Source organism: Pelodiscus sinensis, chromosome 6, assembly GCF_049634645.1.
Source record: "Pelodiscus sinensis isolate JC-2024 chromosome 6, ASM4963464v1, whole genome shotgun sequence".
NCBI lineage: Eukaryota > Metazoa > Chordata > Testudines > Trionychidae > Pelodiscus > Pelodiscus sinensis.
This window is the reverse complement of record NC_134716.1, coordinates 28,582,785-28,606,645: the sequence shown is the minus strand read 5'-3', so window position 1 is coordinate 28,606,645 and position 23,861 is coordinate 28,582,785. Positions and strand designations below refer to the sequence as shown.

Sequence of the window (23,861 nt, the reverse complement as noted above, 5' to 3'; positions counted from 1 at the left end):
CACATTCACCCTGTGGAACTCCTTGCCAGAGGATGTTGTGATGACCGGGACTTTTAACAGTGTTCAAAAAAAGAACTAGATAAATTCATGGAGGTTCGGTCCATTAGTAGCTATTAGCCAGGATGGGTAGGAATGGTGTCTCTAGCTTCAGTTTGTCAGAGGCTGGAAATGGATGACAGGAGAGGCATCACATGATGATTACCTGTTCTGTCATTCTCCTTTTGGGCATCAGGCATTGGCCACTGTCAGAAGACAAGATACTGGGTTAAATGGACCTTTGGTCTGACCTAGGATGGCTGTTCTTATGTTCTTTATTGGGGTCTTGTTATAACAGATTGCTTTGGAGATCACATGGGCTGTTCTTTGTTCTAAGAATGGAGTAGGGAAGCAGCATGTTTTTTCTGAGCAACCTATAAAACTAATTAGTGTAAATGTTTATATATCACGATTTGTATTACACCCCAGAGTATCCATTCAAGTTTCTGTTGTGAAGCTGTGCTAGCTACTTCACCTTGCTTGGTTCAGATGTCAGCAGAAAACAATGTAGCTTGCCCTATAATGTATAGAGTTTCATCTTTGCATGTCTGTCCAGTACTGTGAACTCTTTCCTATAACTTGCACCTCCTTTCATCAGCAGTGGAGGCATGCTATTGATTTCAGCTCTTGAAACTGGATTGTAACAGTAGCTGTTCCATTAAATTCTATGTCTAGGTAGACTAACTTGATTACCCATTAATTTAGAACTAAATATCCATTCTAGTAAGGAAAACAGTATCTTCATTTCCAGAAACACCACAAATTTTGTCCAAATAAAATGTTGTACTCTGCTGGCTATTAATCTTTTTGGACATACCTGTTGAAATGCAGCAGTACTACTATGCAAAATTATTTTGTAAACCAGTACAGTCAAACTTTATTTGTGCATTCTGTGACTAATATTTTTAAGTTAATTTCCAGTTTTCATAACCTTCTTATGAATAAATATACAGTATTCCAATGACTTCATAGTCTTTGTGTATTAAAAATAAAACGGAATAAACAAATTCCATCTGTGCTGTTGTGTTGATGCCTATGATTCTTCAGGAGTGTTTGGACTTTTAGATTCACTGCTCAGACCTCTGTCATTTGAGCAAGTAGAGTAACTGGTAGTTAGGTTGTCATCCTCTCTATGGATCACCAGTAGAGGGTAATTTGGGACACTGTGTCAGTAGATTTCACAGGAATCTTGAGTTTCATTCCAGATACTAGGAGGAGTATGATCTAGTCTAATGGGTACACTGTTTTATTCATTACTCCAAGCTTGACCCCTTCTGCCCTATGCCCTCTAAATTGTCTCTTCCCAGCTTTTGTCTCATTGTTACAGTCCTGTCTTCCTCACATGATCAGTTCTAGTCTCATTGCCCAGCAAGTTCTAGTTATGCTCTAACTCAGGGGTCTGCAGCCTACGGCTCTAGAGCCAAATATGACTCAGTACAGAACCGGATATGGCTCTTTTGTCATTCCCAAAATACACACCACTTTTTAAATTAAAATGAAAAATTAATTCTGAATTTTAAAAACACAATTACTCCTCTCATGATGGTTTTTTGGTCTATTTCACCTTTAACTATTCATTTTAACAACCATCCAGCCTCTTGATTGGTCAAGAAATTTTTCCATCGTATGTGATGGTGAACTCTGTAACCCCCTAACAGTAAAAATGGTGAAGAGAAGGAGAGATGAAGAGTACTGAAATTTTCAAAGGGAGTGGATAGAACTGTATGCTTTTGTGAATAGGTTTGAATCTCCATACTGCCTCATTTGCAGTGAGAGACTGTTCGCAAACAAACAAACCAATTTCATGACAAAAAGTACAGCATTTGCACCCTGAGGGTGATGCATGAAAAAAAGCTTGCAAGAAGCTGCAACGAAAAATGAACATTGGACAAAATAGTTTACCTGGTATCGTTAAAAAAGGTGGGAACTTAAACTCCAGAAGTTTTGCAGACTCATACAGCATTATTCGAGAGGGGAAGCCTTTCACTGACAGGGATTATGTGAAGAGATGCATGCTAAAAATAGGTCAGGAACTATTTGATGAGTTTCACAAGTACAAAAATCTTAGACAATTCAAGACATGTCATCAGCAAAAATTGTTTGACAGCTGTGAAAATAGCCCATTTAATTGATAAGGAACAAATGCAAAATTTGAGTACAGCTACTTATTTTTCATTTGCCTTGAACAAGATAACTGACGTAAGTGGTGTTAATCAATTGTGTATTCTGGGATGATATTTGTGGAAATTCTGTACACGAATTGATGATTGAGATATTAACCGTGAACAGTCAAACAAGGGGTGAAGACATCTGTAAAACTGTGATGAACTTGATAAATGAGAAATACAGTTGGATAATCTTGTATCTGTGTACACAGACAGTGCACCTAGCATGGTCAGCAAACACTGGGGATGCCTTACTCTTGTCAGAACAGCTGAACCACCTGCTTTTGAACTTTCATTGCATTGTGTATCCGGAGGCAGTTTGTGCACAATCATGTGGAACTGAACTCAGAAACGTAATAGGACTGGTTGTTCACATTGTCATTTGTATTCTTGCCTGAGCCCTGTCAGTGTCAATTTCAGTCACTGCTTGAGGGAGTCGATTCCGAATACCTTGATCTACTAATGCACAATGTTCACTAGTTATCTTGTGGCAAAGTTGTGTCTTGTTTTGCCACCCGTATTAATGAGATGAAGTCATTTTTGGATATGAAAGGTGTCAAATACACCGAGCTTTCAGACTGTGACTGGTTGGTCAAGTTTTACTATCTCGTCAATGTTACTGGTCTTTTCTCAGCTGAAAAGTCCCAGTCTTTTTGAATGAGTTGAACCTTAAGCTACAAGGGCAAGAGAATATAGTCCTTACTCTGCAGCAGGCAGTGTTTGGATGAGAGTCAAAATTGACCGTCTTCATCAAAGATATCAGCATGGGCAGACTGGCACATTTTAAAAGATTATGAATGTTTTATGATTTGTATAAAAACTTAAACAATGAATAGTTTAGTAGCACCTTAAAGACTAATTATTTTAGTCTTAAAGACTATTTGTTATTTTTTAATTTTTCTAGTTAAAGATTAACTCTGCTATCCCTCTGAAGCTTTTGATCATGATTTGTAAGAGAGAATTCAGATAACAGCCTTGATTTGTAGCAGCTTGCTGGGTTTGTTTCTGAGCTTCTGATGGCATTCCAGTCTCATTTTGTTGACTTTTGCAAACACCGTTCTCTGTTTACATTTGAGTCAATGAATGCTTTATGTGGACAAAGAACTGGATTTGATAGTCATTCCAGGCATTTTAGTCGGCAATTTGGAAATGGAAATAGCAGATTTCTAGGAGTAAGATATCTGGGTGGAAAAATTTGTCAAGTTGAATTCTGATTTAGAATGCCTTGTTTGACAACGTGCAGAATTGGCAAAACTGCACAAATGGGCCGACGTGAAGAAATTGGAGTATGATGATCATCTGATTCTGCAGTCTTGGAAAGAACTTCCTGTTACATACAATACCATGTAGGAATGTCAGGTTGGCCTTACTTTCAATGTTTGGCTCCACCAATATGTGTGAACAGGCTCATTTGAATCACATCAAAGGTAATTTGCTCTCAAGATTGACAGAAGACAACCTGAATGCGTACATGAAGCTGAATTTGACCAGTTAATGATGTAAACTTCAAAGAAATGTGTGAAAAGATGCAGCAGCAGTCGTCCCATTAAATAAAATCCTTGAGTACAATGTTTCATTTATGCTATTATTAATCATCAATTATTAGTAATACTAAGTTTTATGTTTTCAGTCACGCAAATGGACATTCTTATACTGGCTCTATGTTGGCCACTTGTTTTGAATTTTGATGTAGTTTGGTTCTTTGGTTTGAAAAGATTGCCGACTCCTGCTCTAGCTCCAAGACTCAGGAGAAACAGGCTTCTTGATCCATTTCAGTGCTGCACCCCAGCTTGGCCTGCAACCTAGAGCCACAATTGTAGAGAGAGTTCTGCTCAAGGACTTTGTGGAATCAAACGGCAAGGTTTTAGCCAGTCCAGGGATGGGCAGATTCCAGCCCATGGGCTGGATCCGGTCTGCAGGGTTAGCGATGGCAGTGGCAGCCCTCCAGGGACTAACTCTGCAGGCTGCCATTTTTTTTAATTGCTCACCCCTGAGCTAGTCTGTGTAGTAGTATGCAAACTTTTTGGGAAGGTTTATAACTTTGCTAGATTTATGTGGATTTTCATGGGGAAGATAAACACATTCTTGATCAAGAAGTCACCCCTTGCTAAATTCGAAGCTTCTGACGGAAGCATAGAGGCAAAGATTATTTTTCCTATGACTTCTTTTCAGAAATGTTGGCTTAATTTTTTTTCCCTCCTGAGGAAGATGCCTGGTATAGAAAAGTTTTGGCCCAAATGGTTTGGCAAAATTAGAAGTACCAAAACTAGTCTCACATTGAGCAGTGTTGGGCACCAGCCCCACCTATAATTTCATTTCTTATCTGTCTTATATAATAACACTTGATCTGGTGTCTGTAGCACATGTTTATGGGAAATGGCTTGGTTTTAAAAGTTGTGAAGTAGATTTAGCATGTACTTTTATGTAATCCCTTTTAAAAGCTGTATACTGTTCTTTGTCAACTGTACAGTAATGATTTCCCTGAAATTGTTTTTAGCCTCAGAATAACTTGATTTTAGTTTGTGATACCAACACAAAAGTAGCAAAAACCACCATCAATAAAAAAAGCAGTATTCTTTATCCTTCAGACTTGAAATGTAACTACTGTTTATTACTCTTTCCCCAGCCCAGTGTATTAATTGTAAGCTACAAGGAACTGTCAAAGCCAGCTTCTCAGTTTGGACCTTATAAGCAAGCAGAATGGAGGCCAGACAGCACCATGATAGCTGTTTCAGTAAGTAGAGAATTTGTTTTTATCGTAATGTTGATCTAAGGGTGGGTGTGTGTAAAATGAATATCAGTCTTAACTAATGCCAGAAGACCTGCTGTGCCAAGGTTAAGATGTCCTGTATAAACCTCAAGGATACAATCAGTATTGATCATTTACATAAGTCAGTTATCTCATGAATTACATTGCATAAAAATAATTTAAAAGACAACTAGTTCTGAATTTTGTCCACAAGAATATTGTAGATGTTCATTTTTTGTGTTACTGTAATGCTTAGAGGTCCCAATCAGGAACCAGTGCCTCTTGGTCCTGGGCATTTCATAGAAATGAAGTACAAAGTTAGTCCCTGCCTCAGAGTCTTAATAGACCGTGAGGGAGGAAAATATTGGCGAGAGGGTAAGAGAAGGATGAGATCAGTGTTTAAAAAAGAACATCTTGCTTGCTAAGTAATAGCTATAGCTTTTCAGCTGTATAGACATCACAACAGAATTCAATCTTAGAAGATAAAGTAATGGCTTTACAAATATTATGGGAGTGGTTTTTCGTAAGCATAGGAAATGGCGTGAGTATAAGCAATGGAGTGTGTTGTGAGAGAAACTGAGATGTAGGTGTTGAGTGCGGAGAACATTGGAGCAAAGGCAGCTGCCAGTATTATAGCTTCACGCTATATAGCTACTAAATACATTTTATTTGTGAAGTACCTGAAGGACAAGAAGCTTGTATTTTACGCATGGAAAATCCCAGTAGAAAAAGCTGGCAGTATGATCCAGCAGATTGCTAGGAAAACTAGCAGCAGTAAGGTTTCAGCAATAAAATTTAGAACATATTTCTGTAGTCAAGATTTAAGATGTGTTTTGGTAGTGTGAAGAGGAGGAAGCAGTATATTAATTATATAGGGAGAAACATCAAGACTCGTATCTATCTGGTCCGAATGTAGAGAGAAGGGCAAATAGAAGATGGCATCTAGGTTATGGGCCTGAGTGCCTAAGAGCACGAGGCAGATGGTGTGTCTGGGAATGAAGAGAGTTTTAAGAAGGACGGTGATCATGAGTTCAGTTTCGGCTATGTTGAGTTTATTATTTGACTTTGAAATGTTAAAGACAAGACGAAGTCGGTTCAAATGGTAGGTAGAGGTAGGTTTGAATCATCAGCATAAAGGTGCCTGAAGTTGTACATGTGTGAGGTTATCTGATGACAACGTATATAGGCTCAAAAAACCCCAGTCCGGGTTTAATCCTGTAAAACCTTCAGCAAAAGTTGGAGGTGAGGGAGATGCACTGAAGAGTGATTAGAGAAGAGAAAAGGAGAGTTTAAAGCCACAAACACTAAGGACAAGATTTCAAGAAGATAAATATTGGAGGTGTGGATAGAAAGGAGACCAGGACAGAACTTCAGGGCCACCAGTTTTATTTGGAAAGAGATTGTCTTCTATTCTCTCCAGTTTTTGTATAGGGATGATGAGTTCTGGTATCGCTGTTCTTAGTGATGTTCTTTGGATTTCTCAACTGCAGTAAAAAGCCAGTAAATATATTTTCAGATGATTGGAAAGTTCAAATACTGAAAGCTTAGCGGTTAATCAGATATGCTGCTTCTGAACCACACACGTACATATGTTAGGTACACATTCTATAAATATAAATTATTTTTAGCGTTTTCACTATTGATTTCTCTACTACATTAAACGTAAATCTGTGTAAGACTCTCCAGGGTGTCTAGATTAGCATTTATAATCCTGATAACTGTTCATTTGGCAGTCAATTACATTGTCACAATAGGACCAAAATAATTTAGTCTAGATCAGGATGGGCAAAATATGGTCCACAGGTCAGATCCGGCCTGCCTTAACCCTTCTGTTTGGAAAAACTTAAACACCAAAAAATTTTACAGCACTTTAGAGACTAACACAACATCCTGAGCATGGCCCACTTCTTCAGATGAATGGAGTTATTAAAGGTCCACTTTCTAAATAAATAGGGGCGTGGGAAAGGGGAGGGGAAAGAGTCTGAGTGTCCATGCTACATGAAGCTGATAGAAAAGGTACTAATTGTTCTTAAGTGCCCATTATTTGGTTTTTATGTCATTAGGATGTGGAATGTAGTGGGCCATCCAGCCAATGTCTTTATTTTACCTCTGTTATAGGAATCAAACTTTATTTACAAGTTAAGTTCTAAGGCTTCCCTGTGGAGTTGGCATGAAACAATAAGTTGACTTGGAGATTCATTAATGAGTGGCTGGGCAAGGTAAAATGCCCCCCCCCCCAGCAGATTTCTGTGTGTTGCCTTTTCAGATATCTGATTTGTGTCCATTCATTCTTTCCCATAGAGACTGTTCAGTTTGGCTAATATACATGGCAGAGGGGCTGGCATAGATCACATTAGTGGATGTGCAGTTAAATGAGCCTCTGATGTGGTGGTTTATGTGGTTAGATCCTGTGATGATATCGCTTGTATAGATATGTGGACAGAGTTGGCACAGGGGTTGCTTGCAAGGGTGGGTTCCTGGATGAATACGATGGAGGTTTGCTGTCTGGCTACTGGAAATAATTTGTTGGGGGATAGGGGTTTGTCTGTGGCAAGGATTAGCCTGCCCTCTCCTCTCCCCCCCCCCCCCAACCTGTGAGAGTGAGGGGTCATTTTCCAGGATAGGTTGTAGATTGTTGATAATGTGGTGGAAGGGTTTAAATTGTGATCTGTAGTTGATGACAATTAGTGGTCTGTTGTTTTCTTTTCTGGGTTTGTCTTGGAGTAGCTGATGTCTGGGTACTCTTCTGGCTCTGTCAATTGGTTTTTTCACTTCTTCATGTGGGTATTTTAGTTTTAAGAATGCTCTATATAGATTCTGGAGGTGTTTGTCTCTGTGAGATTGGAGCAAATCTGGTTGTATTTTAGGGCTTGGCTGTCAACAATAGATTATGTTCTCATGTTATGTTCTGAGAAATGTATCTTGGTTGGAAGCTAGAGGCATGAAGGTAAGTGTAAGAGTCGGTAGGTTTCTGGTATAAGGTAGTCAAAATGTGTCCATCATGTAATTGTACTGTAGTGTCAAGGAAGTGGAGATCTCGTGGATTTGTCCAGGCTCAGGTTGATGATGGAAGTTGTTGAAATCCCTGTGAAGTTCTTCAAGGGTCTCTTTTGCTGTGGGTTTATAGGATGAAGATGTCATCAATGTAGTGTAAGTAGAGTAAAGGTGCTAGGAGGTGAAAGCTGAAGAAAGGTTGTTCAAGGTCTGCCATAAAGATGTTGGCATATTGTGGGGCCATGCAGCTGCCCCAGCTGTACTGCTGACCTGAAGTTATAAATTGTCTCAAAATCGGAAATAGTTGTGTGTGGGGACAAAGTCGCAGAGTTCTGTAACCAGGTGTGCAATGGTATCGTCAGGGATGGGATTCCTGACAGCCTGTAATCTGTCTTCATGTGGAATATTGGTGTAAAGAGCGTCTATGTCCATGGTGGTCAAAATGGTGTTTTCGGGTAGATCACTGATGTTCTGTAGTTTCCTCTGGAAGTCGGTGGTGTCTCAAAGCTATCTATTGTGCTGGCAGCATAGAGACTGAGGAGAGAATTAACATAGCCAGATAATCCTGTTGTAAGTGTGCTGATGCTTGAGGTGATGGGTTGTCCAGGGTTTCCAGGTTTGTGTATTTTGGGTGGCAGGCAGAAAACTCCTGATCAGGGATTGGATGTGTTTGTGTAGATTTGATCTTGAATTGTATAGGGAGTTTTATGAGCAGTTGTTTTACTTTCTCACAGAAGTGTCACATGTTGCTCACTTCATTAGCAGAGTGCATACAGCTGGCTACATGTGTTCAGGTGCCTGTCCCCATACCTTGTTCTGTCCTGCAGCAGCTGTTCCCAGGACCTTCTGACTATCTGTGCAGATCAGGGATGGAAAGGTAGAGGGGAATGATGATGTTACGGTGTCTTCTGCCCCTTGTACTCTATCTCTGCAGATCTGGGGTTGGGGAGGTCTGAGAGCTCCTGCAAGCTGTGGTTTACTCTGAGTACCTTTCTTAGAGGCAATGTACTGTTTCTGCAATTTCTCCAGCACCTAGCTCACACAGTTTTTTCTTTCATTCTTTCATACAAACGATCTCCCTACCACCATGCTCCAGCTCTTCAGAATTGGGGGGGGGAAGACAACAGGCAGATCAGGAGAGCTTTCAGCGAGTGTCTTAGAGCACATGGCATCTCTTAAACTCACCTAGTTTCTGGGCTACATAGTCTCTGTCTCTCACTGCAGCCCTGCTCTGCTCCTTCTGCAAGAGGCATCATCCTTCCAGGGCCCTGGGGCTAGCTCATGAGGCCTTAACCAAATTTATGGAGTGCTTTCCCAGAGTAAAAATTATTGCCCATCCCTGGTTCAGATTAAATCAGGATCTCAAATATATTTCTAGACTTTCTCCTTTTCCTATACTTCCCCCTCCTGTTGCCTATCTTCCACAATTCCTCTAAGTTTTCCAGTTACTCAACCACCAGTAAATGCAGTGGGAACGGAGTTAAATCAGTGACATGCTGTAAACGGGAAATCTTATTGATGAATTCTTTGCAGTGCAGTGAATACACTCCTTGATTAATAAACATACTTGTCTCTTGGAGCAAGGAAGGTGGCTGTCCTCGCAATCTACTGACAGTGACTAGTGTGGATGGTGGGTATAATTGGCCCAGTGCTGCTGTTCGTTGTGTGATTCATAGGGGAAGTTTTTGCTTTATTGTGCCCCAGCCATTCTGGGCAGGCTGACGAGGTAGTATGTACTAATCAGCTTCTTGCATTCATCAGTAGTTTTCTTGGACACCAGAGATTTACTGATGAACCCTGGGAAAGCTGAGTAACACATATCACCTTTTTAGCTTTTTAGCTTCCCTGCATGGGGCATATCAAAAGTTCAGCTTTTTTGCGGGGCAGAGATGCTGTGGACTTGGGGGAAGGGAGAGGCTCAGAGCTCCTCCAGGCAAGTAAGAGGGAGTTTGGGGTTTGGCCAGATTTAGGCACCTCCGAGTGGGAGAGGGGATGAGATGGGGAGGACTTGTTGCTCTGGATTTGGGGTGGGAGTGTCTCAAGTAGGGATGTAAAATCTTGTTTAATTGTTTAACCAGCTAACTGATTAAAGAGTGGGGCAGGCACAGCCCTCCTGCCTGCTCCTGGGCTGGAGCAGCACCCTAGCCTAGGTAGGTCAGAGGGCCATGCAGGCAGGGGCTGCTCTGGCATTTGGTCCAGAGCAGCCCTCTGCCCATGTTAGGCATGGAGCTTCTCCAACCCCCAGTTAACTTTAACGGGTAAGCCTCACTCTTTAAACATTTACTTCCCTAGTCTCAGGGCTCTGGCTAAGGGGGAACGGGTCTTGAGTCATGAGTTGAAGGGGTGGAACCAGGGACTAGTCTCCTGAAGGGGAGCTCTACCTTGTTCCCATGAGTAGGTTATTGAGGAGCTATAGAATGTGGAGATTTATTTCAATGTATTTCAGTATAAAACTATCCTACTTAATAGGGATGTTAAAAATCATGTAATAGGTTAACTGTATAACCACTGAAAATCTCAGGGGTTACATACTTACCTGCACTGCTGGCTTTGCAGTATAAAGCCTGCAGTGAAGCCTGCCTGGGAGCAGGGCTGCCAACCCCTGTGGGCCTGATGTCCGCAGAGGAGGCTTTGCTGTGACAGTGAAGCCACCTTCCTGGGAGTTGGAGCAGGCAGCTCCTCCCCATTGGTCAGCCCTTGCCAGTTCAGCTCTGGGGGAGGCAGCTGAGTGTAACTGATACCATTAACCCATAAGCATGAGCTTATGGGTTAATTGGTTATTCTCTAACACCCCTACTGCACAGTAGGTGCACAGTTGAATGATTATGGTGATGTCCTTTAAACAAACTTGTAAAAAAAAAAATCAGTTCCTTCACTGTTCGTTTAGTTTCATTGATGGTATTTGATGTGGTGTTTAGAAAGAAAAGCTTCTGAGGATTAGGAATGTAAAGGAGTAGTCTACTACTTGCATTGCCCTCCCCCTCCCCCTCCCCCTGCCCCTTGCTGCCTCTGTATCAGAAGTAGCAAGGGGAGGGGGAAGCAGGAGCCAGCTTAGCTGGTTCACCTCAGCGCACTCTGCGGTTCTGCCTATCCGCCTCCCCTCCCCCTCTGCTGTTGCCTCTATCTGAAGGGGATCCCAGCAGGGAATAGGGAGAGTCTCTGTCTGCAAGGGGTCCCAGTAATTTTTTGGCTCCTACTGCCTTTTAAATTGCAGAGACACTGGGGGAGCGGTGGAGAGAGGGGGTTGGTCCCGGACCTAGCACAAGCCAGGCCTGATCCTGGCTGCCTATCAACTAATTGAGTAGTCAATACAAATTCTATCAACTACTCAATTAGTTACCTACCTCTTAACATCCCTACTGAGGATAGCAGCTTGTACTGAGGATGGAATTCCAGAAGGCTTTTTATATGTTAATGTCAGTAGGAAGATACTTTACAGTATTGTTTTACTTTTCCTATCTGGATAGGATATTTACAAGAGTTTAAATATTTGAACAGGTGCTAAGCAATAGAGACAACTTAGATAGATGCATGTTAAGTATCTGTACTATGTATTGTGCTTTGAAGTTAATTTTGTTGCACAGTGGTTTGAAATAAGGGGAAACTTAATTCTCTCAAGGTCAGAGTGGCATGTTTTTTTGTTACCTTGAAGGAAGAAAGGTATTTTCCTGTAAGAATCCCATTTATTTTTTATATTCCTGGGTTTTTTTAGTTTGAAGCTGAAAATCAACTTGAATATATTAAAGAGCACTAAGTTTCTGGTGTGAAAACACTATCCAAGCTGATGAAATAAGCTAACAAATATGTTTCCCTTTTGGTTCCTTAGCTGAAAAACAGGAAACCAACTTTGGAAAGAAATTTGAAACCTTTCATATTTCTTCTCTTCTTGCCTTCAGTCTTTTTGCTTCGAGTGCATGCCCATCCAGTTTTAAAACGAATGAGACCTCATTTAGTTTAAATGCATTTGCCCACTTGTGTAGATAATATTGTTAAACATTTGGGAAGAAGCTTCTGGCTGCCTTAGGACCTTCTTGGTCAGCTTATCTCTGCTTTGTTTATGGATGAATTCTTAGTCTTAATTGTAATTATTAATGAATGACTGAATAAACCAATGTCTGCTAGACAAATAGACTATTTAAAGTTTGAAACTACTTTCTGCTATTTTGACAAGCAAATGTATTGGAATTACGTTGGCATTGCAGTGGGTTTAGGCATACCATTTCTTGTTCTTGGAGTTGCTGAGGATATGCTGCACTGGTGTTTACTGCTACAGCTTGGCGGTACTGCACATTTTTTGTGGGCCAGTTTTTTAAAGTTAGGCTCCTAGTGGGATTTTCAGAAGTGCCTACGTCCATTCATTTAAATGAAAAACCCACTAGGTGCCTAAATACCTTTTTAAAAATCAGGCCCATACTTCTACAGTCTGAATTCTAATCTCTATTTAAGGAGGAAATATAGTGGTATGCTTTTTATGTTGTCTTTTTTACAGTATAAATGTTCCATATGGTGGATTTTAAGGGGTAGTTTAGATTTTTACCAGGAATGCATCTGTTATTTCCTGTATATCAGTATAGCTTGTGTAATATTTTGTGCATCAGTTGCTCATTTAAGATTAATTGAAGTATCTTGCTGATGATCAGCCGTATTTTGTCTTAAGTAACACAGGCAGGCAAGTTGTGGTTAACCATTCTATTCAAACTGATGTCTGAAATTAAGTGTGTTTTTTCTGGATATGCTATTTAATTTGTAAAATGCTTGAGACGTCTATAATTGTTCTGATTGGAATTGCTGTAAGTTTTATACATACACACAAATACAACATTTGTAAAAGCTGCAACATCTTCTCTTTCAGACTGCAAATGGATACGTCTTATTTTTTGATATTCCATCCTCAAGGGACAAGTTTCTTTATGAACCTATGTATCCCAAGTAAGTAGTCTAAACTTTATTCTTTGCTGTGTATGCAACAGTAAATAGTTTTATCTATGTTGGATGTACTTCTTTGCAAAGAACTTCTTTAAAAAGTCTTCAGAGATAATGTAATGATAACTGAAAACCATTCCTAAAACTTTTGGAGGACCACTTAGTAGAAAATTGATATATAGTTGGTGGAACCCTTGGGTTTTCTTTGGGAAGATAAGGTTCTAGACCTCATTTCTGCCACCAGAGGAGCTGTGTAACGTATCGGAGTAACATGTTCTAATTCTAAAACTGATTAAAAGCAGCCAGTTTCATGAAACCTAATGATATAAGCTTCAGTTCTTAGTTTTGTCCCAATCAGTTGAACAAAACATTCTTGAAAGGAACTCCAGTGTTTAATTTTGACCGTTTGGGTCAAAAAATTCAAACTGTTTAAAGACATCTTAGAAATTTTTTTAAACAAGTTTGAAAGTAAACTTAAATGTTACTGTACATAAATAATTTTATTTGCCTATTATTTCCAAATGGTTACAGCCTACAGAATGTACTTCAATTTTTTTTTTAAATGCTGCCAATGAAATATGTCTAACTTTTAACAGTGCTTTCTGCAATGTTACTAAAAGTTTTGGTACAGAACCTGAAGCTTACATTTAAAGCTGCAGGGATACATTTATTTAGGCAGAATCTGTGGTCTTTTAAATCACAAACTGGGTAGGAAAACAACTAATAACTATGCTTGAATGGTCAGAGGCTCCTTTTCACACGTGAAAAATGTCATTTCCTTAAAACTATGATGGGCTTTGGTTCTCTGCTGCTTCTGAAGAAAGAGAACGTACATACTTAGGGCTTCTTGATTCAATAAACACAAAACTTGCTAGGATTTACCCCAGTCTCCACCCCACTCAAATCTAAGCTTCCATTTTAAAACATTTAGTCCTCATGCTTTTGCTGAAACCTAGATTTTTTTTTGGGGGGGGGGGGGGGGAGGCTGACGGGTAAAACCTATTATTTAACCAGTTAACCGATTAAAGGGGAGTGACCAGGGGGCTGCTCTGCAGGGGCTGCTCCAGCCTGCTCAGAGCAGCTCTTGCCTGTGCCCGCCCGTCCTACTGCAGGCAGGGGTTGCTCTGGTGTCTCAGTTGGAGCAGCTCCTGTCTGTGGGGAGCCTGAACTCACTGCAGCCCCACCAGTTAACCTTAACGGTGAGGCTTACTGGTTAACCCATTAAACCTTCACATGTCTAATCTTAACCTATAATTTTGTTGGATAAAATTCTTAAAAGAAATTGCATAACAATTAAAGAAATATTCTGATGTGTAAACTGAGATTGTATAAAAGGATGTGGGTATGCAGGCTCAAGCTTCTAATGAGGTCACACAATTTTTATAGCAAGAGACCATTTCTACTTTTTTTGATAAAGAACATAAGACAGTGAAAGTAAGACAGCGTGCTGCTCCGGCAAGGAGGAGCCTGTGGGCTGGGGCACTCAGCTATGGAAGGAGGCAGAGTGCACTTTCAGTTCAGCTCCTGGAGTTTTCTGCAGGCTGCCATGCTAAGCAGCCTCCAAGCAGGTGAAAGGGGCCTGTTAAGGATATGCAGCTCTCCCCCGCCAAGCAGCCCTCTTAGTATGACTCTTGGGTGGGATAGGGATTCATCCTCCTTGTCTTCCCTGCATTCCCCCCACCAGCTCCTGCACCTCAGAATCCTGACTCCTGCACCCCAAGTTCCCTGTCCTGAGGCCTTCCTCACCCCCCAACACTGATTTCTTCACACCCCCGCCCTGACACCTCTGCCAGGTAATGCCTCTGCCCACAGACACCACTCCTGCAGCTCCCATTGACCATGGTTCCTGGCTAATGGGAGCTGCAGACTCAGCGCTTGGTGTAGGGGAGGGCAGCACACAGAGTACTTCCCCGTCCCCAGGAGCCGCAGAGACATCCTGGCTGCTTCTGGGAGTCACGGTGCAGGTATGGAGCCATAGTCCCACTGCACTATTAGGTTTTTTTAGTGGTTTAAAATCTCTTGGATTGGCTGCAGTAGTCGCCAGGAGAGGAACTCGATTCCTGGAAACTCCTGGTGGAACTGGGAGGGCTGGCTACCTTACTGGCAGAAGAGAAGGAATTGTTATGAGAGTGCTGAGCAGTGCTTCTAAACTTCGTGGTTGCTGGGTATGGAGTTGCTAATGGAAACTCACTGTTAATTATATAATTATGCCCAAGCCATTTTGCTAGTAATGCAGCTAGGGAAAGATGATTTAATTTAAATTATTAAACAGACTGTCTTGTAACTTTCTCATGTTAGTTTATCAAACATCATTTCAAATAAAGTAAAATATTAATTTATGTCCAACACAAAAGGTTTCAATGTTTTTTTTATTTATGGCGGGGGAGTAGGGGGTGAGGAACCAACCTTATTTGGGTTGGGGGCCACTGATCCACAGAAAAATCAGTTGGGGACCACACAAGTGAGAAACAAAACAAAAAAAAAACTCCTCCAAAACCCCACAGCCCTCAATGATGTGGCCCCCAACTCCTCTGGTGCTGCAGCCCCATGGTGTGAGGGGAAGGGACAGGGAGGACGGAGGTTCAGGGCTTCCCATAGGCCAGATAAACTTTCTTTCCCATAGGCCAGATAAACTTTTTTTGTGGGACCCCCTTAGGCTCTGGGATAGGGACAAAAATGAAGGGTTCAGCAACGTGACTTCGCGGAAGGCTCTCTTCTCCATGTACTTCAGCCGATACTTCCTCTTGAGCTTGGCTTGCTCTCTGGGGTCAATCAGGTTCCTCTTCTGCAGGCTCTTGAACCGGTCACACAGTATGCTGCCCTTGGGCTTCAGTATCTCCAGGAACTTGGCCAGCTCCATGCTCAGCTGCACATTCAGGTTGGGCTCTTTGTGTTTTAGCCTTTCTAGCTACTGGGGCTTGGTGGCCTTGGCCTGTCACTTCACTGGCCACACCTGGCACCTGCACAGCAATTCAGCCTTCCGCTTCTTCACCTGCAGCTGGATGGCACGGAGGTGGAAAAGTTCCTGGCACCGCACCATCTTCTCACCCAATTGCTGGGCCTTGGCTTCCTTCTCCTTCCTGCACTGCTGCTCCATTTTCTTCTCATGCTGGTGCTGTGGCTTTGTGGCTGAGTGGTGACTGTGGGGCTGTAATGGCTGAGTTGGTGGGTTAGGGGCTGAGCTGAAGCTATGGACCACCTGGGAAGCAGCCACAGACCACTAGTGTAGGATTGTAAGCAACTAGTCATCGGATAGTGGACACATTAGTCAACTAGTCGCTTCACCCCTTTGCTGCCTCTATCAAAAAGAGGCAGAGGAGGGGGGAGGAGAAGGGAATGCTGGGGGGGAGCCAGCTTAAAAGCTTGTTCCCTCCAGCTCTGTGGGAGAGGATAGGGGTACAGTGGCGACATTCCACATTTGAAATGCACAAGAGACCCTTATGGGGCTCTTGTACATTTCAAAGATGAAACGCTGTGCGGCACATCTGCCTTTGAAATGTAGCAACAGCCCAGCAGGCTCTTGCTACATTTCAAAGCGGAAGCGCCCTTATCAACTAATTGAATAGTCAATGGAATTTCCATCGACTATTCAGTTAGTTGATTAATTTTACCATCCCTACACTAGTGATCCACAGACTGCACTTTGAGAACCATTGGTCTGCAGAATTCTTACCCATGAAGGAAGATGCTGTCTGTTGTAGTGCAAATGAAATTATATTTGACTACTTTAATGGTTTATTGCAATTCACTTGTAAGATTTTAGGAAATGTTGGTGGGAATTAAAAGGAGATCCACTTAATGATGATATAGAATGATTCTGAAAGCTGTTCTAGAAGTCTTTTTAAACTTCTGTGATCTTTTGAATTTTAGATAGAACATGGAGGCCAGGTGTTTTGCTTTTATTTTTATGTATATAGACACCAAGAAATTGATTTCCAGTGCCAATAATAAAAAGAGAAAAGCTGAAAGTGTGTTAAATGATTTCCAAATGAATTCTTGCTTGGTAGAGTGGAAAGTTTACCATGTGGTGCATATTCTTGCCCTTCAGACAGTTGTTTATCACATGTAAAGAATAAAACTGAATTTACTTTTACTTTCATGACTAATTGTGTATTTTTCTACAGTTTGTTAGAGCTGTTTATACACCATGAATAAATGTCATGTTTATGTAGTTAAATGTCTTCCCTTTTTATAAAACTGAACGAAGGATCCACGCAAGCAAGATCCCAGCAAATTCATTTTACACTTAGCTTTGTTATTGCCAGAAAAATGGAATAAAACAGTCCAAAATGCTGAGGCCAGAGGATATAAATATACTGAAGAGGTATTGTATCTTGTATACAGTGCCTGAGGCTAATCCAGAATTGACACTGCTCTGTTGTGTATTGTTGCGATTTTATTTTAAAATAGATTTGAATTGGTAAAGCGAAAGCCAGAGGGGCAATTTGTTTAAATAAACAGTATTGGTAGACTCTCTACAATGAGTTAATCTAGTCGAGCTGTTAGAGTAGCAGTGGGCAACCAAGACTGATGAGTGGGCTATGTGTGTGGCCCTCCTTCATCTCATTGGGCCGCAAGATTAAAATCCAGTAGTGGGCAGCCTGCAGGCTGCATGCAGCCCATTGGGATTCCTCCTGCGGTCTGCATGCCCCTCTCTGCCCTCTTCCCTCACACCTCTTTCACACAGGAGCCCCACAGTTACCTACTCTTCCCCCTCCTCTCAGCACTTTCGGTCTGCTATGAATCAGCTAATTAATGCTCTGTCCCCACTCCTTCTCCTCCCTCCCAGCACTTGCAGAGCCTCACGAATCAGCCAATTCATGGTGCTCCAAAAGTGCTGGAGTTGAGAGTAGATAAGCGCGGGGCTCCAGTGTGTGAGAGGCATGAGGATAGGGGGCAGAGGAGTGCACTTGCTGCAGGCAGAACCCCAATGGACCACAAATTACTCACCACTGTTAGTGACTGTATAAAAATCTTAGGGTCTCAACTACACTGCAACTTATATGGATATAATTATTTCACTCGGCTGTGAAAAATCCATACCAAGCAATATAGTTATAGCAGCATAATCCTCTGTATAGACTAAGGATGTTACATTTAGATCAATCAACTAATTGAATATTTGATGTAATTTACATCGACTTTTTGATTAGTCAATAAAGGGTGCCTCTGCCTTTGAAATGTAGCAAGAGCCCTGCTGCTCTTGATTTCAAAGGTGGAAGTGCTTCTGGGAGCACTGGGCCAGCTGTCTGAATCCCCCAACTGGCCCCAAACTCCTGGCTGTGCTTTGCTTTTGAAATGTAGGAGAGTCCTCCCAGGGCTTTTGTACATTTCAAAAGCAAGGAGCGCAGGGTCAGCAGGGGACTGTTGGAGTTCCCTGCTTTCCTCAGCCTCTCTGCAGCACTTCCTTTTCTGAAATGTAGCAAGAGCACATTTCAAAGGTGGAAGCACTGCCAGTTCCCCGTTGCGCCTCTGCCCCTTCTCCCCACGGAGACAGTGCTGCTGGGAACTGGCTTTTAAACCAGTTCCTCCCAGCACTGGATCCTGCTTCCCACCTTTTCTGCCTCTCTCTGATATGGGCAGCGGGGTGGGGGGGAGCAACTACTTGAGTTACTGTTACTTACATCCCTAGTGTAGACAGCGGAGAGGTTCTCCCGCTGACATAGCTACCAGCTCTTAGGGAGGTCGATTAACTACACTGACGGTAGAGCTCTTCTTTTGGTGTCAGGAGCATCTTCGCTTAAGTTCTACAGTGGCACAACTGTGATGATTCAATGTTTTAAGGTGTAGAGCTGCCCTTCGTAGTAATAAGATTTTAGTGGTGGTTCGACTTAGCTCCGCTAATAGACATTCACAAGGTAAACTGGTGAAAGATTTTTTTCTTTTATCAAGAGAAGGCCATTATGCTGAGGAATTGAGGTTTTAAAGATCTATTTATATGGCTCCAGAGCGTGTGCGCAATTCATTTGTGGTCAAATACAAGAGATGCTGTCTATCTTGAGGGGCCTGCAATTTATTTCCTAGTCCTGCTAAGATTTAGCACATTCTTAGTTTTACTCAGATGAGTAGTGTCACTGAGTTCAGTGAGATTGTTTGCATGTTTCAGCTTACCCCAGTTTTTACAAACTTGTGCTTAAGTCTTTGAATATTTCATTTATAATTACATACTATTGAAGTTTTCATATTATATAATTAAAAGTACATCAGTTTAACATTTACCTGAGAATCTTTGATTTGTAAGTAGGATTTAAAAGTAACTCTAGAATTTCTGAATGTGCTTAACCTTTTTCTATTTTCTCATTGTTTTCTTGGTTATTCTTTATTTCTAGTTGGTTTCTGATTCTCGTTTCTAGTTGGTCAGGACAAGATATATTTATAGATAACAAAACCTGAATACCTTTCTGTGATGTGCTTCTTTTCTTAGGAGGAATCATTTTATAGGATATCCACTTCTAGATCTTGGATTTTTACTAAGAAACAACTTATGGAAAGACCAATATATATTGTAGGATTGTGGTGAGAGGAGCACCTTTTCCATCTCTCCTTTTTCTTTTTCCTCAAATGAACCCATTTGTGTTTAGAAACAACGTGGTGCTTCCTAGGAACACAATCTTTTATGTGCAGCATCTTGGACACCTGCTAATAACAGCTTGTTGGTGGGTTGGCTCATCGTGCCATTCTGCTTGTTTAAGATGTACTTTTCATCTTTAAAATGAATTATTTCCAAGATCAGTTTTCATATAGAGATTTAATTAACGTGTGTTTAAATAGAGTGTACTTAAATGTGACTTTACCACATTTCTTGAATTTTTATTTTCAGTAGTTTGAGTGATGAAGATAACCCTGTCTTAGCCCTGAAGACACCTAGCTCTAGGGCTTCAGACCAAATTCCCACCCTGTCTCTGGCTTTTGTTGTAAAAATTTACTTTTCTCTAAATTTCTTAAAATATCATAAAACCTGTCTAACTTGCATCTTCAAAGTACTCTCATAGCTGCAGTAAAGCAACAATTATATAATAGTCTTAGTTATAAGTTTGAATATTTTTATTAGGTTTTCATTTGCATCAGATAAGTCCTTACAGCCTCATACTTCATGGACCATGTCAGCTTCTGCTAAATTGTGTGCAATTATGGAGGATTTGGATAGTTTTGCAACATGTATTTGTGTCTCCATTTGAGAAACAAGCACAGCTAATGGTGGTTGCCCAGGACCAGAACAGTTGACTCAACTTCAATAAAGTTTCTTAAATTTCAGTTGTTGGAGTGATAATTCAGTTCTTATAATAGAGAGAAAACATTGCCCTATTAAATTTCTAACTTGCATTTAAAAGTAGAATGTCATAAATTTCGACAGATATTTGACATGCCTAAATCATAAACATCCCTATTTGACCCTTATGGAATGGTTTCTCATTTTATCCAAAGCAGCTAGTTTTTAGGGAAGTGTCTTTGTAGAAATCTAAACTCATTGGCTGACCGGAACTCATTTGAAGCTCCCTGCTGAACTCACTCACTTTAAACCCTGAATTGGAGATGCCAAATGTGCCTTTGTGTCTCTTTCAAAACACAATTGAATACACTTGGAGCATTGGATTACTAATAGAAAGTAACAGGTGCATAAAATTGTAATTTCTGTAACTTTGTTTATTCCACAATATCTGATCTTCAATGTCAGACTGAAGACTGAGTTTAATCTATCTCATTCCACTATTAAAGTGCTCTCATTTCTCCATGGACTTTTTTCCCCAGCTTAGGTTTTTTTACTTCCAAAGTATGACTTTTTTCCAAGGTATGACTTTATTGAGAATACTGCCTTTGGTCAAAAGAGTGTAAGCTTGATTGCTTCATTCCCAAATTTCCTTTTAATTTTTCATCCTCCTAATTTGGAGATATAAATATTTAGTCACTGGAAGACTTCAGGTTCCTTCCTGGTTCCTTTAGGGCAGGAGGATGGCGATAGGGGTGGTGGTGCAGGAATCAAGGCATGGCTTTAAGGATGTGGGGTGGGGAGGGCAGGAGTGTAAGAGAGGGTTAGGAGGAGAGGAGGAGCTCAGGGCAGCGGGTCCCATCTGTCAGGGCTTTCTCCCCCCACCAGTGCCCCATTGGCCAGTAGGGGCCTTCTCTCCTCCCATTTCCCCCCACCCCCACCCTTGCTGCCAGGGACCTTTTCTCCCAGCACTGCAGTTAAGGGCTGGGAGGGGAGAAAGGGGTTGGAAAGGCATATGCACATTTCTAAAATATATAGATAGTTGAATGATGTTGAATGACAAACATGGAAAGGAACACCCAGTTTTATAGACAAATTGTGGTCTTTTAAGCATCATATATAACTACAGGAAAAAGCTTCTCCATGCAAGCTTTATTTTTGAAAGGAAACTATAAGAAATATTGCATGGAAACCATCCTGTGGAGTTAAATATAAGAAACATTCCTGTGGGGAGGAGGAATAAAAGACAGTTCTCAAGAGGCTCAGTTGAAGCAAGAAATTTGAGTTCTTGTGATCTCCATATCCTTATGGTATCTTGAGAACAATATTCGGATTCATGGGAGCTGACAGCTCTTTCCACTCACCTATGCACACTGAGCAAGGGAAGAACATGGGCGGGGTCACAGACTGCAGAGATCAAATGTATCTCTTGAGGCTAGGTGTGCATGGCTTTAATTGGATTGAGTTTTGGGAAGGAGTTGCTTGATCTGGGCTCAGACTTGACTGCTGAGGGCTTTTTCTTTATGTACTATGTCATGTTGGTGAAACCCCTGTAATTGTTGAACTTCATCTGTAGACTACTGTTGGCTTAACTTGTGGTGTTTTTTGGTCACAATTGCTACTTGAAACTCTAGGACTTGAAATTTATTTTAATAACCAAGAGCAGGATCTATTGACTTCCTTTTGAAAGAAGATAAATTTATCTTAAGAGAATTTGAAGGTCCTAATCTTCTTCCTGTACAAATATATCTTTGTTTTAAAATGTGTGATTGGACTTTAGTCCAAGTCATTTGTGGCCACATATTGCCAGTAATCTGTATATTGTGCTCTTCTTATTAATGTCTGGAAGTTTCTTATGTAGATTAAGGGCAGGAAATTCCTTTAGCTACTTTAACACATAATACTAAGTGACTGTAATCCATGAAAGCAGATTGTCTGTACCTCTTATATGAGTAAGAAGAAAAAAAATCTTCAGATGACTGTCAGATAAGCTTGTCTTCAACAGTGGCAGCTTGGAGAAATTTGGCAGCCCTTTTAAAAGGGCTTTGTAGTTCAAATAAATATGTTTAAAATTGGTTTACATTGATATTGACTAATCTAGATCCCAGATGGTTTCCACCAGACTTCTAAGATACTAAGTGGGACCCAGGTAATTCTGGATTAGTGATTCTGTATTTGCCAAATATTGTCAAGATGGTATTATTGGAACATAGAAAGAATTTTTTAAGATTCAAAGAACTTTCTACTCTGACAGAGGGTAGTCTGGCATATGGCTATGTCGAGATTAAGCATGTTTGGCTATAGTTACAATAGGGTTTTTCCAGGTTGGATACAGTACTGTGATCTGCTTTGCACTACAGAATTGAAAGTAGCCACTATACACTCTTATGTTATAAGCTGTATTATGGAATTGTTTGAGAGAATCAAGGATTATGAGATACCAGCTGTCCTTTATTTCACTGTATTGCAGAGCGCATCACTATTCGATATTTTTATATTTTCATGAAAATGAGCATTATTGTGCAGCTTAAACGAATTAAAGTTTAAACAGCTTATGGAAAAAGCTTAACTTGAATGAAATCAGAGCCATTTGTTGTGAGATGATGGAAAGTGTGTCCTGAAGATAGTGAGGAAGGAATTCTACCCTTCCTCCTTAGAATCATAGGAATGTAGAGCTGGAAGGAACCTTCAAAAGTCATCAAGCCTAGCCCCTGTGCTGAGGCACTGACTACATAAACCTAGACAATCTCTAATAGGTGTTCATCCAACCTGTTCTCAAATGCCTCCATTGGAACAGCTTCCTCAGGAATCTTGTTGCACAACTGGGAATTATACTTGAATCTCCTGAATCCTTGTCTAGTGCCATAACCATGTAGTTGCCCCCCTCCTTAGAGGAGTGTATGTCAGGAGCTGCTTTCCAAGTCAGGGCGTTAAGGATCTGATACCCAGAAAGTACAGCTGGTGAACTGATTTCTGACAGTAAGAGAAATTCTGCTTATTAAGGGGTGTGTGGGTATGTGTGTTTCACAGCTGTTGAGAAAGGAGTATGTTACATCATCTGTAGCATTAATACCTAGGCACCACCTAAGAAATAACCAGTCGTTGCTGTTTAACTTTCTCCTCCTTTCTGCAGAGCTTCTCAAGGCTATATTCTTATGAATTTTTCTATTCTCTTGCTTGTTTTGTTTTTCCCCATTTTAATTTTTCTCTAACTGCTGCGTAAAAGAGCAGTGTTGAAGCATTGAGTGACTTCCTTGTTCAGAAAGCAGTGGGATTAGTGGTCGTTGCTGGAAAAGATTACGAGAAGTTGCAAAATCTTCATCCTACTGCTCTGAAAGCCCATTTTTCTGCTCTGGAAATCACATGTTCCTTAGGAACCATGAAACTACTTGATGCAGGAAAAACATTGTTTCAGAAGGAGCATTATTCTGAGGTTGCTTGACTAAATTCCTGAGAGGGACTGGAAGATAAATGTAGAGACTTTGAATCTGAACTAAAATTCTTAGAGGAGACAGTGCACCAATTGAACACCAGCAGTGATGTACTTTAGTGGAGGGTATTGTTGAAGTGGGCTGTTGAATTGAGGAATATTTGAAGTTTTGTAAAAGTTAAAAAATGTATAGCTAAGTGTACCAAGTTGCAGTATCCCAGCCTGGATGTCACCATAGCTTGGAATATGGCCTTTGTATCCAATAGAGAAGTGTGGCCTGTGGGCTAGTCTCAAATGAAAAAAAGAATATTTTGTGGCTGTCTTCCTGTACATTAGCAGCAAGAAGTCCAGCTACAG

At 40.9% G+C, this 23,861-nt stretch overlaps 1 protein-coding gene across 2 annotated transcripts in view; it reads left to right on the top strand.

The window, feature by feature from the left end:
- Positions 1-23,861, top strand: part of RIC1 (RIC1 partner of RAB6A GEF complex) — a 128,834-nt gene that overhangs the window by 15,581 nt on the left and 89,392 nt on the right. For both annotated transcript variants that reach the window (XM_075931611.1, XM_075931610.1), the window contains exons 2-3: positions 4,828-4,935; positions 12,797-12,873. In XM_075931611.1, coding sequence (XP_075787726.1) covers positions 4,828-4,935; positions 12,797-12,873 — 185 coding nt within the window. The remainder of the gene's footprint in view (positions 1-4,827; positions 4,936-12,796; positions 12,874-23,861) is intronic.